The following is an 18,548-nucleotide window of genomic DNA, read 5'->3' as shown; positions in this document are numbered from 1 at the left end:
AAATAGCTCTGGTTAATACACTGAAAACACTATCCCAAATATGTAAACACAAACCCAGGAAACTTAATTTGCAAATATAACATGTAAATGCACATTATTCTGATTTACATAATGGTTCTTATTTGCACTGCACTATATTTCTAAACAAAAGATAAAATATTGTCTACATGGACTTTAGCAAGGCCTTTGACAAGGTATCGCATAGGTTGTTGCATAAAGTTAAATCTCATGGGATCCAGGGTGAGGTATCTAAATGGATACAAAATTGCCTTCTTGACAGAATAACACAGCAAGAAGTCTCAACACCAGGTTAAAGTCCAACAGGTTTATTTGGTAGCAAAAGCCACTAGCTTTCGGAGCGCTGCTCCTTGGTCAGGTAAGAAGTGGGAGTTCTGTTCACAAACAGGGCATACAAAGAGACAAACTCAATTTCCAAAATAATGGTTGGAATGCGAATCTTTACAGGTAATCAAGTCTTAAAGGTACAGACAATGTGAGTAGAGAGAGCGTTAAGCACAGGTTAAAGAGATGTGTATTGTCTCCAGAGACTGGACTCCAGTCTTTGGAGACAATACACATCTCTTTAACCTATGCTTAACGCTCTCTCCACTCACATTGTCTGTACCTTTAAGACTTGATTACCTGTAAAGATTCGCATTCCAATCATTATTTTGTAAATTGAGTTTGTCTTTTTGTATGCCCTGTTTGTGAACAGAACTCCCACTTCTTAACTGACCAAGGAGCAGCGCTCCGAAAGCTAGTGGCTTTTGCTACCAAATAAACCTGTTGGACTTTAACCTGGTGTTGTGAGACTTCTTACTGTGTCTACCCCAGTCCAACGCCGGCATCGCCACTTCTTGACAGAAGCCAGAGGGTGATTGTAGAGAGTTGTTTTTCAAACTGGAGGCCTGTGACCAGCGGTGTGCCTCAGGGATCAGTGCTGGGCCCACTGTTATTTGTCATTTATATTAATGATTTGGATGAGAATATAGGAGACATGGTTAGTAAATTTGCAGATGACACCAAGATTGGTGGCATAGTGGACAGTGAAGAAAGTTATCTCCAATTGCAACGGGATCTTGATCAATTGGGCCAGTGGGCTGATGAATGGCAGATGGAGTTTAATTTAGACAAATGCGAGGTGATGCATTTTGGTAGATTGAACCAGGGCAGGACTTACTCAGTTAATGGTAGGGCATTGAGGAGAGTTACAGAACAAAGAGATCTATGGGTACATGTTCATAGCTCCTTGAAAGTGGAGTCACAGGTGGACAGAGTGGTGAAGAAGGCATTCGGCATGCTTGGTTTCATCGGTCAGAACATTGAATACAGGAGTTGGGACATCTTGCTGAAGTTGTACGAGACATTGGTAAAGCCACACTTGGAATACTGTGTGCAATTCTGGTCACCCTATTATAGAAAGGATATTATTAAACTAGAAAGAGTGCAGAAAAGATTTACGAGGATGCTACCAGGACTTGATGGATTGAGTTAGAAGGAGAGGCGGAACAGACTGGGACTTTTTTCTCTGGAGCATAGGAGGCTGAGGGGTGATCTTATAGAGGTCTATAAAATAATGAAGAGCACAGATCAGCTGGATAGTCAATATCTTTTCCCAAAGGTAGGGGAGCATAAAACTAGAGGGCATAGGTTTAAGGTGAGAGGGGAGATACACAAAAGTGTCCAGAGGGACAATTTTTTCACACAGACGGTGGAGAGAGGCTGGAACAAGCTGCCAAAGGTAGTAGTAGAGGCGGGTACAATTTTGTCTTTTAAAAAGCATTTAGATAGTTACATGGGTACGATGGGTATAGAGAAATATGGGCCAAATGCGGGCAATTGGGATTAGCTTCGGGGTTTTTTAAAAAAAAGGCGGCATGGACAAGTTGGGCCGAAGGGCCTGTTTCCATGCTGTAAACCTCTATGACTCTGTGACTCTATGACTCTAGTACACAACATAAAAATGAACCAGATACGTGCTGAGTAAATAGCCCCCAAAATAACACACCAAATTTTCATCTTTCAAGATTATCGCCTTATTCAATAAATATAAAACAGTTTTAACGTCATTCATTCAAGTGTCGCATATGGTACGCCCTGAGTACCGTTTGTTACAAAATACTTGCGAATTTGTAGTCCAACTCTTCTTCCAAATAGATTTAAAATCTTACCTGCTGTAAGCTAAGTATGAGGGTCTTTGCACACTGAATTTTGTCAGTTTGTCGGCACTTGCTCATAGTTTCCTTGATGATGTCTCCATAATCATTGTAATACTGAAGTATAAACAATAAAGGATTTAGTGACCATTATAGATTAAAGTTTTTAATAATTCTGATAACTGGGTCTAAGATGTATCATTTCGAACAATCCATGACAATAGTTTCACGCTATGAAAATTTTCGATATACTTCCAATATACACTTCTGTTTTAGCAAGTGCACAAATCAACCATTATAAGATGCTAGATTTATGTATGAACATACAGAACTGAGGTGGGGGAAAGGGGGGGGGGAGCGAACCTGAAGTGATCGAGCTCGCTGTTCTACTTTTTTTAAAGCACACGATGCTCATCATACTATGTCACTTATGCCAAAAAATAACCTGGTTCCCTCCTTAACATTGTTTTTCACAAGCCTAGCTAAGTTAGCCACAAAGTTACATTCTCTCTGGGATAAACCACCATAGCTTAGTTAGCAGCACAGTTTCATGTAAAATTTCAGACAAGTATAATAGCGTATTTTACAAAATTCAGAAATGTTTACCTTCATGTACTGCTTAAAAATATCTGCAGCTGTATGCATGTCGACCACATTATATACAATTAATTTACAGAAAGCTGCAAGAAGGTTCCTTCTTTTATGTAGAGCTTCAATTTTACCAGCTTCATCATCTTGATGTCCATCTGCAAAACACAGGCAATTGTTATTACTACTCATTAATTAAAAGTGAAGAAACTGGGAGCCACTTAGTTTTTCCCACCTTTATAAAATAAGAGGAAGCACCTGGTCACGACTGCCAACAATCAGGGAGAAAAAACAGAACTTTGTCTTAAAATTGCTTGCTGGAGCCTTGGGGAACCACACTCTGCATGGCGACATCACTGTTCAAGGACATCATAGCTGTCCATTTCACCATCCAATGCCTCCAACTCCTCTCCCAACTGACTTGGCTTCAACTGACAAGCCTGTACTTGGAACATCTGGTTATGGCCAGTCTCCTCTTTCCCACCCCCCACTCGCCTCACAAACACACTACTTTACAAATATTGAGAAGCAAGAGTTAATTAAGTCTTTTCTGGCAAGTGGGGGTGAGCAGAAACCAAACTGGCTGGCAAAGCATCAGGGAGAAAGATATGCTGAAGAGGGAGAAGCATCTGGAAAGATAGTGGAAGACCACTGGTTTCCACTGGTAGCCGAATGGGGAATATGGGCAGCAGAATGGTTAGCACTGCTGCAGCACAGCTCCAGGGACCTGGCTTCGATTCCCAGCCTCGGGTCACTGTCTGTGTGGAGTTTGCACGTTCTCACTGTGTCTGCGTGGGTTTCTTCCAAGTGCTCCGGTTTCCTCCCACAGTCCAAAGATGTATGGGTTAGGTTGATTGGACATGCTAAATTGCCCCTTAGTGTCCTGGTTGTATAGGTTAGAGGGATTAGCCATGGGAAATATGTGGAATTACAGGGAAAGGGCCTGGGTGGGATTGTTGTCGGTGCAGACCTGATGGGCCGAATGGCCTACTTCTGCACTGTAAGGTTTCTATGATTTCTATGAAAAACCCAGAATTGGCTACCAGTGTAATTTCAGCAAGTAACTGACAGGATCAAACTTTCTACAGCTCTGATTTCTCTCCTGCAAATCCTTCCTCCAGTTTCAGTTTCACGTTTTTACCACTTTGGATCCTGACCCTTTTATTCATTTCTTATCCTTCCCTTAATCAATGTCTCATCTCCCCAGTATGCTTTTTCTTTTGTCATCCATTACCCTCAATTTTTTTCCTCTTCCTCCCCACTGCTCACATTGCTTCTCTGTGAGCCAATTTTGTAAACCAGTCTTTTTTACTGTCAAACACTTGCTTAAAAAACACATTGACAACATTAATTGCATTTCCTTCATCAACCCTACCTACTTACATTGTGACACACTAGTTAAAATGTGCACCACAATAACTATTCAGTATATCTGGTGTCTAAAATTAACCAATACACTGGCAGTTTCTAGGAGGTTGCCAAGTCTGGGAGTCTCCAAGAGAAAAAGGTTACGATTCCAAGCACTGCTACGAGCAACCAGAGAGTAGTTTGCACTTCATATTTGCACCTGTGTAATTTTTATACTTGCTCACAGAACTTCTCATGGCAGTGACTGGTATGAAACCATGAGAAAAGTTTCTCAACTTCAAGGAACTCAACCGTTAAAAGGTCAATGTAATACCATTTGCAAACAGTGGGTAAGTGTCACATGAACACACACACACCCCTAGCACAACCTCTAATCAGTTGAAAACATTAACACTATTATCCAGAAAAGTCAGGTGCAACTATCACTAGATCTCAATGAGGCCTAATGGTTAATATTGCTGTTTTGGCCAAATCCTCACATTTTTAACCAATATTTCCCCAACTGATGTTTCTCTTCCTACGCGTCATTGTGTCATTTTCAGCTCACTGAGTCCACACCTGTCTCCTTGGAGAAATCAGTCCCATTCCCCTGCTCTACCCCCATTGTCCTGCAAGTTGCTCAATGCAATTTCCTACTGAAATCACTGATCTTCACTACTTCTACTACCATCAAGTGCAGCAAATTCCTGATCATTACCACTTGCTGCATAAAATTGTTCTTCATTAGGCCATCACTAAGCGGCACGGTAGCACAGTGGTTAGCACTGCTGCTTCACAGCTCCAGGGACCTGGGTTCGATTCCCGGTTTGGGTCACTGTCTGTGTGGAGTTTGCACATTCTCGTGTCTGCGTGGGTTTCCTCCGGGTGCTCCGGTTTCCTCCCACAGTCCAAAGATGTGCAGGTTAGGTTGATTGGCCATGCTAAAAATTGCCCTTGGTGTCCTGAGATGCGTAGGTTAGAGGGATTAGCGGGTAAAATATGTAGGGATAGGGGGGTAGGGACTGGGTGGGATTGTGGCCGGTGTAGACTCGATGGGCCGAATGGCCTCTTTCTGTACTGTAGTGTTTCTATGATTATCCCTGCACCCTTTGCCCATAAAGCTAGGAACATTTAGGCAGCATGGTGGCACAGTGGTTAGCACCAGGGATCCAGATTCAAATCCTGGCTTGGGTCACTGTCTGTGCAGAGTCTGCACGTTCTCCCAGTGTCTGCGTGGGTTCCCTCCTCCTGGTACTCCAGTTTCCTCCCACAGTCCGGAAGACGTGCTGGTTCAATGCATTGGCCATGCCAAATTCTCCCTCAATGTAGTTGAAAAAATGCCCGAGTTTGGCAACGAGGGACTTTTCACTGCAACTTTATTGCAATGTTAGCTTAAGCCTACATGTGACACTACTAAACTAAAACTGCATCCCCCAGTCCTTGCATGTCCAGTTAAAAATAAGGGGTTTTCATCTACCTCATATAAATACGTCATAATTTTTTGTTTCCCTCTCTCAAATCTCCCTTAAATATCCTTTGTTCAAAAGAGGATAAGCCCAGTTTGTCCAACCTAACCTTGTATCTAAAATCCCTCATCCTTGGAACTATTCTGGTAAATCTCCTCTGCACCCAAGAGCCCACACATTCCTTCCTAAAAGTGTGATGACCAGAACTAGATGCAATATTGTAGAATTGGCCTAATGTTTTATAAAGGTTCAACAAAACTTGCCTGCTTCTGCACTCTGTACCTCTATTTATGAAGCACATGATGTCATCACATGCATCCCAAGTTCTTCCATGCACACGCTTTAGAACTGTGCCATTAAATCTATATTGCGTCTCCCTAAAACTTGCACCAAAATGCATTACCTCACTTCTCTGTACTAAATTCAATCTGTTACTTGTCTCCCCATTCTGTTAGCTTTTGTGTCCTGTGCAGTTGATTTATATCATTCTCTGTTTGCCATCCTCTTGGTGAATTTTGAAATTTTACTCTGTATATGCAAGTCATATATATCATTAAATTCCCTTGGAGAACAACATTGTCTCCAATTCTGAAAAAGCAACCATTTACTACGACTCACTGTTTTCTGTTCTTAAGCTAATTGTTTTTAAAATCCAAGTTGACACTGATCCTCTCATTCTGTGTCAATTTTGTTAACAAGTCTTTGTCAAACACTTTAAAAACCACGTAGACAACATACGTAGCATTTCCTCCAAACTTATCTACTTGTGCTGTCACACTAATTAAAATGTGCACCACATTACTCTTCAGTACATCCAGTGTCCAAAGTTAACCATTACAAATAGTGTACCCTATGACAACCGCAAAAATATATACACAGCTAAACTAAGTTCTATTTCCTAAAGAGAGACAAGACAGTCTGTATCAAAAACTTCTATACTAAACTTGTTCTATACTAAACCTTAGTTTAAAAGATCATTCATTTTTTAGAGAATTGTGGGAAGATGGTCTTCAAGTTGGGAGATAAAGCAAAGGTGAATCCAAAGAGATTCTACAAATGCATAAAGGACAAGAGATTAACTGGGGAGACGGTAGGGCATCTGAAGGATCAAGAAGATCCTCTATGTGCGGATCCACAAGAGATGGGTGAGATCCTAAATGAAGATTTCTCATCAGTATTTACTGTTGAGAAAGGCATGGATGTTCGGGAACTGGGGAAATAAATAGTGATGTTTTGAGGAGTGTACATACAACAGAGAAGGAGATGCTGGAAGTCTTAAAGCGCATCAAGATAAGATAAATCCCTGGCACCTGATGAAGTGTATCCCAGGATGTTGTGGGAGGCTAGGGAGGAAATTGCAGGTCCCCTAGCAGAGATACTTGAATCATCGACAGCCACAGGTGAGGTGCCTGAAGATTGGAGGGTGACAAATGTCATGCCTTTGTTTAAAAAGGGCTGCAAGGAAAAGCCTGGGAATGACAGGCCAGTGAACCTCACATCTGCAGTGGGTAAGCTGTCAGAAGATATTCTGAGAGATCGGATCTACAGGCATTTAGAGACGCAAGGACTGATTAGGGACAGTCAGCATGGCTTTGTGAGTAGAAAATTATGGCTCACAAATTTGATTGAGTATTTTGAAGGGGTAACCAAGAAGGTCGATGAGGGCAGTGCAGTTGATGTTGTCTCCCTGGAAAATTATTAGGATGCTACTAGGACTTGATGGCTTGAGTTATAAGGAGAGACTGAATAGACTGGGACTTTACTCTCTGGAGCGTAGGAGGCTGAGGGGTGATCTTATAGAGGTCTATAAAATAATGAAGAGCACAGATCAGCTGGATAGTCAATATCTTTTCCCAAAGGTAGGGGAGTCTAAAACTAGAAGGCATAGGTTTACAGTGAGAGGGGAGAGATACAAAATGGTCCAGAGAGGCAATTTTTTTCAGAGGGTGGTAGTCGAGGTGGGTACAATTTTGTCTTTTAAAAAGCGTTTAGACAGTTACATGGGTAAGATGACTATAAAGGGATATGGGCCAAACGAAGGCAACTGGGACTAGCTTAATGGTTAAAAACAAAGGGGCGGCATGGACAAGTTGGGCCAAAGGGCCTGTTTCCATGCTGTAAACCTTTATGACTCTAAGTAACAGGTATATGTACTTGGTTGGTATCAAAACATAGATATAAAATCTCTCACCTGTACTGTGGCTGTCTTCATCCTGGTCAATAAATACATGGTCTAGGATGAAGCTGAGTAACTCTGACTGTAGAGACGAATCTGGAGTGTAAACCAGAGGTTCCAGTACTTCACGTCCACCTGACACAATCTGGTGGCTAAAAATCATCAGAATATCACACAAGATAGTGAAAGCCTACAAAACAAAACAGAAATAATTACTGAAAGTTACTGAATCTATTTTGTATACATAGTCATTGCACCAATGAAATGCATCTTATCCATGTATATTATTTATTATTAACCCATGTTTTTTTTTAATGTGCCTATCTTACAAGAAGTTTTATACTTCTAGGAAATAAAACTACAATTCATTTTTTATTAGAGGCCTGCTACTTTAGGTCTTTACACCTAAATTCATTCCAATGTTATTGGCTAAAAAAACATCTTTGAGATTAGAACTTGAGACTGGCCAAGATTCCAATGTTAAACTGCCAAGCTAAGAAAAGTTAATGGATAGATATTGCTGCATACTTGGGCAGTATTAACAATCTGGTAGTTTATGTCTCAGTCACCATCCAGGCCAGCCAAAGCATCAATTTAAAGGTAAAGATTCCTGAATAAAGACCCTTTATGACAAATGTAGGCTGCCTCTTTACCCAACAGGGTACAGAGGACTCGCCCCAGATACAAGTGGAGAACCAAAGTACATCATTCCACAGGAAGAAAAATAACTTGGTAAAGTGATCTTGAAAAACACAGGAGGGATGATGCATTTATACTCACAGCTCTCCTGCTCGTGGCAGGTTGGAGGATATGCCATTTTAGAAGGGCAGAATTATTACATTAGGCAACCCAATTGCAACTTAAACTGTCCTTTTAAGGCCACAAGGTGCAACTGCTGTTGCCTTCTTGTCAATAAGTAAAATATTCTTGAGCAGACTGTAAAGGTGGTCTGAGGTCAGATTGATTTCCTTTGTTTGAACATAATTTATAGCATACAAGCATGACATTTGGCTTATCACACTTATATGACCTTTTTGTGAGAACAGTCCAAAACCAATTCCATTGTGCTCTCTTCCCATCTGCCTGTATCTTCCCCGACTCAAAATATTTATCAACTTCTCTCTGAGACATTTCTGCTCAACCATGTGCTGTATCAAAGAACTCGCTTTGTAAAGCAATTGCTCCTTTCTGCTCTCCTTATTTGCTTCATGATTATTTTAAATTACTCATTGCTGCCTCTTCATGGGGCGGCACGGTGGCACAGTGGCTAGCACTGCTGCCTCACAGTGTCAGGGATCTGGGTTCGATTCCCGGCTTGGGTCACTGTCTGCGTGGAGTTTGCACATTCTCCGTGTCTGCATGGGTTTCCTGCAGGTGTTCTGGTGTCCTCCCACAGTCCAAAGATGCGCAAGTTAGGTGCATTGGCCATGCTAAATTCTCCCTCAGTGTACCCGAACAGGCGCCGGAGTGTGGCAACTAGGGGATTTTCACAGTAACTTCATTACGATGTGAATGTAAGCCTACTTGTGACTAATAAACTTGAAACTTGAAAATCCTTCATAATTTAAAAAAAAACTCATACTAATTCTCCTTTAGCTTTCTTTGCTGCATTGGAAACAGTGCCAGCGTCTCAACTCTCTCCTTATAACTATAGATTCCCACCTCTGACATCATCCCGGTGAAGTTAGTTTAGTTGATTGGCATAGCGACTTTTACGGTACTCAAAACTCCACAGTGTACTCTGTGGAACAAAACTATCAGCACATCTTATGCTCTACATTCCATTCATAAATCCCCAAAGTAATCTTCACTGTTATATATCTGCTTGCATTAAATTATGCACTTGAATCTCAAAGTTCTTCATTCATTTACTCTCTCTCCATTTAGTATACTCTTTAGTTCCTTGTTTTTCCTTCCAAAACATATTAAATAATACTTAACATTAAATTCCACTTGAAAACTATTGATCATTAAGTTAACCAATGCCCTTCGCAAGTCTTTTACAATCAGTCGCTTGGTAGTACAGAACCTAGGTGTTGTTGAAAAAGCGGCAAACTGTTGAAGCTTATTCATACACAGGGCCTTATCCTTTGCAAACAAAAAGAAAATGTCCATGCATTGCATCTTCAACAAAATAGAAGCTTGGGGACAACTGTTCCCTGATGCATTCCTCATGGCAACCTCTCAACCAAAGTTGACATGCCTGGCTTGAATTTAAACAAAAGCCTCCATGGTAACACCCAATTAGCATCCTTTGCTCCTACATTCTCAGCATAAATTGCTATTCCCTTTGAAATTTGGTATTCTTGTGATGTCCTGAAGAGTGCAAATTGGAAAGCTTCAATAACATGTTCCTTTTTTTTTCCCACTCAGCAATACTTTTTTTACAATCCTCCTTTTTGCCAAAACCCTTCCTTTTGTGCAATCAGTAAATTCCAACACTGCTGCTTCTCTCCGAATTATTTTTATTAGCGTCACAAGTAGGCTTACACTAACACCGCAATGAAAAGTCGCCACACTCCGGCATCTGTTCATGTACACTGAGGGAGAATTTAGCATGGCCAACGCAACCAACCTGCACATCTTTCAGACTGTGGGAGGAAACAAGAGCACCCGGAGGGAACCCACGCAGACATAGGGAGAACGTGCAGACTCCGCTCAGTGACCGAAGCTGGGAATCAAACACGGGTCCCCAGTGCTGTGAGGCAGCAGTGCTAACCACTGTGCCGAACCAGCACTGATCCCCAGGGTGTAGAACTTCCAATTTCTCTCTGACATAATTATTACTCTTAACAACATCGGTTTTCTCTTTGCAAATCAAAAATATTTTTTGTTGTTGGAGAATTTCAAAGTACACTGAAAATTGACTTTGAGAGCTTTTAAAAAACACTTTTCTTCAGTTGTGACGAAAATGTGCAGTTGCAAGTTAAAACATAAACAAACAGAACTTCTGTTGTTCTTTCTCAAACTTAGAAGTGTGTCAGGAAAAGTGCAACAAGAGTTAATTGACACTTCAACAAAGGGCATACTATATACAAGATATTTAATGTACTTGATTCCTATGAATTATCTCTGAATTTTCTCTCTCATTCATGTTCACATGCACACATTTTCCTGTCCTTTTTGTCTCTCTCCCTCATCTAGGATTCTGTGACCCCTTTCTACTGATGGATTTCTGATTTCACAAAGAAAGATGCTGGTGAGGTGAGGCTTAGGGGTTCAGAGCAGAGTTGTAAAGTCACAGCATGTGGAAATCATGATGCAAATCGGAATAAAAGGATTGGGCTATCATCGTCTAGTACGACTCAAGATGAAAAACAAAATAAATGGGACAAGAAGGGCAGGGTAGTTTGAAAAATGAGCAATCAAGTTACCAAGGAGGGAACAATTCTGGACAGGGAGGACATGAAGCAGCACTTCCTGTTGGGAGACCTCCACTGCAAGGCAGGTAATTACAAGGACTGAAACATTAAGTACTGTGGTGTTACCAAAGGCATTGGACCTGGCATGAGGAAATTGTCACACCAAACCTGACCAAATCATGGCAAGGATGATAAAGGGGAACAGAATATGTTATGAAAATGTATATTTTATAACATAGTGAATAAGGGTACAGACCAAAAAGTCTCATGCTAAACATTGATTTTGCACTGATGCAAACTGAGTTATTTTCATTTGCCTCAGTTGCTCCAGCTCAGGAAAGAAGCAAATCAACCAGAATTCTCGTTCCCAACTGCTACCTAGAGATGACTACTGGAAATTGTGCTGTTGGACACTGAATGCAAAAAAATTTAAGCTCAAGTGTGAAGCCCCACAATCAAATATCTAACCAACATTCAAAGCCTGGGCTCAGACTCAGAATCCCAACAGTGCAGGAGGAGGCAATTCAGCCCATCAAGTTTGTACCAATTCTCTGACAGAGCATCTTACCTAGGCCCTATCCCCATAACCCGTTGTATTCACCCCACTAATCCCCCTAGCCCACACATCTTTGGACAAGGGGCAATTTGGCATGGCCAATCCACTTAACCAGCATATCTTTGGACTGTGGGAGAAAAGCACAGCACCCAGAGGACACAGGACAATGGACAATGTGCAAACTCCACACAGCGACCCAAGGGTGAAATCGAACCCACGTCCCTGGCACTGTGAGGCAGCAGTGTTAACCACTGTGTCACTGTGCTACCATAAAGGAAGCATAATGGAAGCATGGCCACTTGAGTGATGTGCTGGAAAGGAGGAAAGAAAGAGAGATACTAAGGGAAAAATATTCAACACTGAAATTATTCTTTATAATTTCTTATAACTTTAACATAAAGAAGCTTTACAAGAATCCCTTTAAAACACAATGAATGAGCTATGAGAAATAGCATCGATGTCAGCACTTCAATTAACTCTCAAGGTTGTTTTTAGTGTCAGAATTTGCTGCTGTTTCAAAAATGAAGTTATTTGCAAACTGCAAGTGTCAAAATTTACACGTCAATATGTATTGATAAATACAATTTTGAGAAACATAATGCTAACTCAAATGACTGATTTAACAACTATGGGTTTCAAAATTCCAGTGTACTTTTGTTTCCAGAAAACAATTAGTAAGTGGTTAGCCATTGCCCACAAAGGACCAGGGGCATCTCTCTCCATGGAGAAACAACTGGTGAAACATAGCTTCAGGAGCACCAGTCTGCATAGTTAGCACTAGAGGAACAATGAACTGACCACATGTTTCAAAGTGCAACTTAAGTGGCTACAGGAAATTAAAATTCATGTTGGATGCAAACTTCTTTGAAAATCTTTCAAGCTGTGTGTGAATGAGGAAAATTCCTATTTTCTGAAAAATTATCCAAAATAGTTAAGCAAATACTAAATTAGGAGGGAAACAATCAATTGAGTGCAGTATTCTCTCTGTGATCCTTTACTGATTTAGCACTGTAGGAAGCAGTGTTGGTAACACCAATTGTTGCTACAGGACAGTGTGATAAATAAAAACGTGGGGCTGTTTTCATGCAGAAGACATCATTTCTATTACCTGTTCTTTAACAGCTGTATTAACATTCGTCAGGTAGTGCTGGCAGAGCTGGCAAAAAGCTCGCATTTGTTTTCGTAACATTATTAGCTGGTCCTGAAAGAAAAATGAATGCTTACAAATACTTTTACATAATAATATTCTGTAATAACAGTAGTCAGTTCTGTACAGTATGCACTTGCAACAGAATTTTCAGTCACCATATCAATTTAAGTTCTTACAATTATTAAAATTTACTAAACTGTATTTTAAATTTGCATATTAAAAGTAAATGAACTACTTTAGAAATTAACAGTACATAGAATGGATTTCTAGAAGGAATATCTCTCCACTTTGAAACCCTCCAACATTAGTATCAAACCTCTACAAGGACATTAATCCCAGTCCTGTTAAGGTGCAAGCTATCCTTCCTGTACTGGCCCCACCTGTCCCAACATCTCAAGTTTAAAGAAATTTCTAGAGAAATTCTGAATAATGTTCACTGTAATGTGGCAAACTCTAATATTTCTCCAAAGCCATTTGGCTGTCAAGAATTCTTAAACACTTTGGCAGTCCGAGTACAGTCCTACATTTTGCAATGTCACCCAGAATGCATCTCAAGTAAATGATGTTACATTCAAGTAGTACAGAACATGCAACACTGGAAGGCGCTGTTGTACTGATAGTGCAGGACCGACAGTGGAATCCGGTAATCCTGCCACCAAGAGGACACTACAATATAGTGAAGCAAAACATGGTGCGGCCATTGGGTCTCTCTCAAGTCATCAAAAACCATCATTAAGGTATTCAATTGTTTCATTTAAAAAAAATGCAGTATGCAACCCACAAGTCCATTCTACATGAAGAAGAATTTGCCAATATTAATCTTAAATTTGCCTACTATAAATTGCTGAATTATTTTTGTCTGTCAATTTAAATTCTGCAATTTACCTTTTCCTTAACTTTTACTATCTATTATATCTCAATATGACGTCTCTCAAGGTAGGCAAATCAATTTTCCTCATTACTCATATGTGATGCGGTGCATCAGCATAGTGTTGTTACATGCTTGAATGGTATTTTGGTGGCCAAAACCGGACAAGAAACACAAGGTGTAATTTGAACACAACTCAATGCCGTTTGGTTCTTTGATGAGCATTTATTCCACATTTACCAAGTTTCTTAAATTATGTACTGCAATTTAAAGGCCTGAATCTTCTTTGGAATCAGAACACTAAATTTGTGAGCAAGTAAAATGGTTAATACTCCTATGTAAGCCCGTTAAACTGAAGTACTTTACATGATTATGTTCCATAACAGTGTCACATGAATTCAATCTCAACAAGGGAAAGAGGTAGGCAACAGGTTTTGAAACTATGGGTCTGAAATTCTAGGGTTCCTGTTCCAACAGAAGAATGTGGCAACCCACAACTAACAACAGGGACAGAGTAATTTCCTTGTCCCAGGCCCATGTGTGTACAGCAGTGTGCACCATGGTTGCTGTCTGGAAAATCAGATGGTAGAGTGCAAGGCCTGAAGAGGAGGAAGCAATTTTTTCAAATTTTCCCTCAGAAAAATCTGATGAATAACTTGAAGATAACTGATCCTCTCAGAAATTTATTGGGGGGGTGGGGTGCAATATATTTCCAAGTCAGGATGGTGTGGGGCTTCGAGGGCAACTTGCAGGTTGTGGCATTACAAAATGCCTGCTGCCCTTTTTTCTACAGTCAGAAGTCTCTCAACACCAGGTTAAAGTCCAACAGGTTTATTTGGTAGCATAAGCTTTTGGAGTGTTGCTCCTTCTTCAGGCGAGTGAGGAGTTGTGTTCACAAACAGGGAATATATAGACACAAACTCAATTTACAAGATAATGGTTGGAATGTGAGTCTTTACAGATAATCAAGTCTTAAAAGTACAGACAATGTGAGTGGAGAGAGCGTTAAGTACAGATTAAAGGGGTGTGTATTGTCTCCAGCCAGGACAGTTAGTGAGATTTTGCAAGCCCTGGCAAGTAATGGGGTAAACACAGTAAGAAGTTTAACAACACCAGGTTCAAGTCCAACAGTTTTATTTGGTAGCAAAGGCCACACAAGCTTTCGGAGCCCCAAGCCCCTTTTTCAGGTGAGTGGGAATTCTGTTCACAAACAGGGCATATAAAGACACAAGCTCAATTTACGTGAATAATGGTTGGAATGCAAATACTTACAGCTAATCAAGTCTTTAAGATACAAACAATGTGAGTGGAGAGAGCATCAAGACAGGCTAAAGAGATGTGCAGTGTCTCCAGACAGGACAGGCAGTGAAACTCTGCAGGTGCAGGCAGGCTGTGGGGGTTACAGATAGTGTGACATGAACCCAGTATCCCGGTTGAGGCCGTCCTCATGTGTGCGGAATTTGGCTATCAATTTCTGCTCAGCGATTCTGCATTGTCGTGTGTCATGAAAGCCACCTTGGAGAACGCTTACCCAAAGATCAGAGGCTGAATGCCCGTGACTGCTGAAGTGTTCCCCGACTGGAAGGGAACACTCCTGCCTTGGTGATTGTCGAGCGGTGTTCATTCATCCGTTGTCGTAGTGTCTGCATGGTCTCCCCAATGTACCATGCCTTGGGACATCCTTTCCTGCAGCGTATCAGGTCGACAACGTTGGCCGAGTCGCAAGAGTATGTACCGTGTACCTGGTGGATGGTGTTCTCACATGAGATGATGGCATCCATGTCGATGATTCAGCACGTCTTGCAGAGGTTGCTGTGGCAGGGTTGTGTGGTGTCATGGTCACTGTTCTCCTGAAGGCTGGGTAGTTTGCTGCGGACAATGGTCTGTTTGAGGTTGTGCAGTTGTTTGAAGGCAAGAAGTGGGGGTGTGGGGATGGCCTTGGCAAGATGTTCGTCTTCATCGATGATATATTGAAAGGTCCGGAGAAGACGTCGTAGCTTCTCCGCTCCAGGGAACTACTGGACGATGAAAGGTACTCTGTCCGCAGTGCCCAGTGTTTGTCTTCTGCGGTGGTCGGTGCGGTTTTTCGCTGTGGCGTGTCGGAACTGTCGATCGATGAGTCGAGCGCCATATCCTGTTCTTATGAATGCATCTTTCAGCGTCTGTAGGTGTCCGTTGTGATCTATGTTTCTACATGGCAGAGGTCATGGGTTTGGAAGGTGCTGTCCGAGTCTTGGGCGAGTTCCCGCAGTGCACTTGGTAGATTGCACACACTGCTGCCACTGTGCATCAATGGTGGAGAATGCAAATATTTGTCGGCAGGGTAACAATCAAATAGGCAACTTTGTCATGGGCAGTGTCATGCTTCTTGAGTGTTATTGGGGCTACATTCATCCAGACAAGGGGAGAGTATTCAATCACACTTCAGACTCCTTTTTTTTTGGTGGTAAACAGGCTTGGAGGTGGTGGTGTGGCGTACCAAGAGATGAGTCACTTGCAGCAAGATCCCCAACTTCTGACCTGCTCTTACAGACACAGTATTTAAACGGCTAGTTCAACAACCAGGATTTTGACAGTGGGGATTCAGTGTTGATATTAGCTTTGAACATCAAGGGCTAAAGATTAGTTTTTCTTGTTAGAGATGGTGATTGCCTGGCACTTGTGTGGCACCAATGTTACTTGCCTCTCAAGGCCTGGATATTGCCCAGGGCTTGCTGCATTTGGACGTGGACGACTTCAGTGTCTGTGTAGTTGCGAATGTTGCTGAACATTGTGCAATGATCAGAAAACATTCCCACTTGTGATGGAAGGTCACTGATGAAGTAGCTGAAGATGGCTCAGCCGAGGACAATACCCTTCTGTAGTGATGATTGACCTCGAACAACCACAACGACCTTCTTTTGTGCTAGGTATGATTCCAAACAGCAGAGAGCAAGCACCGCCCCCCCCCACCCAGTTTTGCTCGGGCTCCTCATAGAATCATAGAAGAATCACAGAATCCCTAGTGTGCAGGAGGAGGCCATTCAGCCCATCATGCCTGCACCTTCAACAATCCCACCCAGACCTTATTCTCATAACCCGACGCAGTTACCTTGTTAATCCCCTGACACTAAAGGGCAATTTTAGCATGGCCGATCAAACTAACGAGCACATCTTTGTAGCGTGGGAGGAAACTAGAGCAGCTGGAGGAAACCCAGGCATATGTGGGTCCTTGTCACTGTGAGGCAGCAGTGCTAACCACTGTGCCACCGTGCAGCCTTGATGTCAATGGCAGCCACTCTCACCTCACTTCTGGAGTTCAGCTCTTTGGTCCATGTGTGAAACAAGGCTGTAATGAGGTCAGGAGATGAGTGACCCTGACAGAACAGAAACTGACAATTCTTGAGCAGTTTAGTACTATGCAAGTGTCATTTTATAGCACTGTTGATGACCCCCTTCCACTACTTCATTGATGATCGAGAGTGGATTGACAGGATGACAATTGGCCAGGTTGGATTTGCCCTCATGTGTGTACACAGGACATACTTGGGCAATTTTCCACATTGCTGGGTCGATACCAGTGTTGTAGCTGTACTAGAACAACTTGGCCCGGGGTGTGCTAAGTTCTAAAGCCATTACCATTCAGTACCACTGTAGAATATTGTCAGGACCAGTAAAATCATAGAATAAAATGTATCGCATGGAGTGAATTGGCCGAAGACCGTCATCTGTGATCCTGAGGACTTCCGGAGGAGGCAGAGATAGATCATCCAGTTGTAAATGCTGGTGGATAATCAAACAACTTACGGGAGGATCATCCAGTCAGCACTTCTGGCTGAAGATTGTTGCAAATGCTTCAGCCTGATCTTTAGCACTAACGAGTGCAGCTTCTCCAACATTGAGGAGGGGGGTATTTGTGTAGCCTCCTCCTCCCGTGTTTGATTATCCACCAGCATTTACAACTGGATGTAGCAGGACTGCAAACCTAAGATCTTATCCGTTGGTTGACAGCTCATTCAGCTCGGTCTATCGCATGCTGCTTACACTGTTTCACATGCAAGTAATCCTGTGTTGCTGCTTCACTAGGTTGACACCTCATTTTTGGTATGCCTGGTGCTGCTCCTGGCATGCTCTCCTGCACTCTTCATTGAACCATGGTTGATCCCCCAGTTTGATGGTAATGGTAGAGTGGGGGAATATGCCGGGCCATGAGGATACAGTTCGTGATCGAGTACAATTCTATTGCTGCTGATAATTCACAGTGCTTTATGGATGCCCAGTCTTGAATTGCAAGATCTGTTTGAAATCTATCCCATTCAACATGGTGGCAGTGCCACACAACACAATGGAGGGTGTCTTGAACATGAAGACAGGACTTTGTCTCCATTAGGATTGTGCATTAGTCACTCTTGTCAATACCATCACGGACAGATGTGTCTGCAATACACAGATTGGTGAAGATGGGTTCAAGTATGTCTTTGCCTCTTAACCTCACCACTGGTCCCTATGAGCTTAAGGACTCAGCCAACTCAGTCAGTAATGGCGCTACCAAGCCACTTTTGGTGATGGACATTGAAGTTCCTCACCCAGAATACATTCTGTACCTCTGCCACCCTTAGTGTTTCCTACAAATGGCTTTCAAGTGTCAGCCACATTAGGTCTGGAGTCACATGCAAGCCAGGCCAGGCAAGGACAGCAGATTTATTTCCTTAAAGGACAACAGTGAACCAGATGGATTTTTACAACAATCAACAATTATTTCTTGCACATTATTAGACTATTAATTCTGGATTTCTTGAATTCAAATTCTGCCATCTGCTGTGGTGGGATTCAAATTCAGATCACAAGAGTATTACCCTGGGTCTCTGGATTACTAGTCCAGTGACAATACCATCATACT

General features: G+C 42.0%; 1 protein-coding gene across 5 annotated transcripts in view; it reads right to left on the bottom strand.

The window, feature by feature from the left end:
- The window catches only part of stag2b (STAG2 cohesin complex component b), a 151,979-nt gene that overhangs the window by 16,454 nt on the left and 116,977 nt on the right, over positions 1-18,548 (bottom strand). For all 5 annotated transcript variants that reach the window (XM_078211349.1, XM_078211351.1, XM_078211353.1 and 2 more), the window contains 4 exons: positions 12,760-12,852; positions 7,749-7,923; positions 2,763-2,902; positions 2,172-2,273 (listed from right to left, as the gene is read on the bottom strand). In XM_078211349.1, the coding sequence (XP_078067475.1) occupies positions 2,172-2,273; positions 2,763-2,902; positions 7,749-7,923; positions 12,760-12,852 (510 nt within the window). The remainder of the gene's footprint in view (positions 1-2,171; positions 2,274-2,762; positions 2,903-7,748; positions 7,924-12,759; positions 12,853-18,548) is intronic.

This window comes from Mustelus asterias, chromosome 4 (genome assembly GCF_964213995.1).
Source record: "Mustelus asterias chromosome 4, sMusAst1.hap1.1, whole genome shotgun sequence".
Taxonomy (NCBI): domain Eukaryota; kingdom Metazoa; phylum Chordata; class Chondrichthyes; order Carcharhiniformes; family Triakidae; genus Mustelus; species Mustelus asterias.
This window is presented reverse-complemented; position numbering and strand designations above follow the sequence as displayed.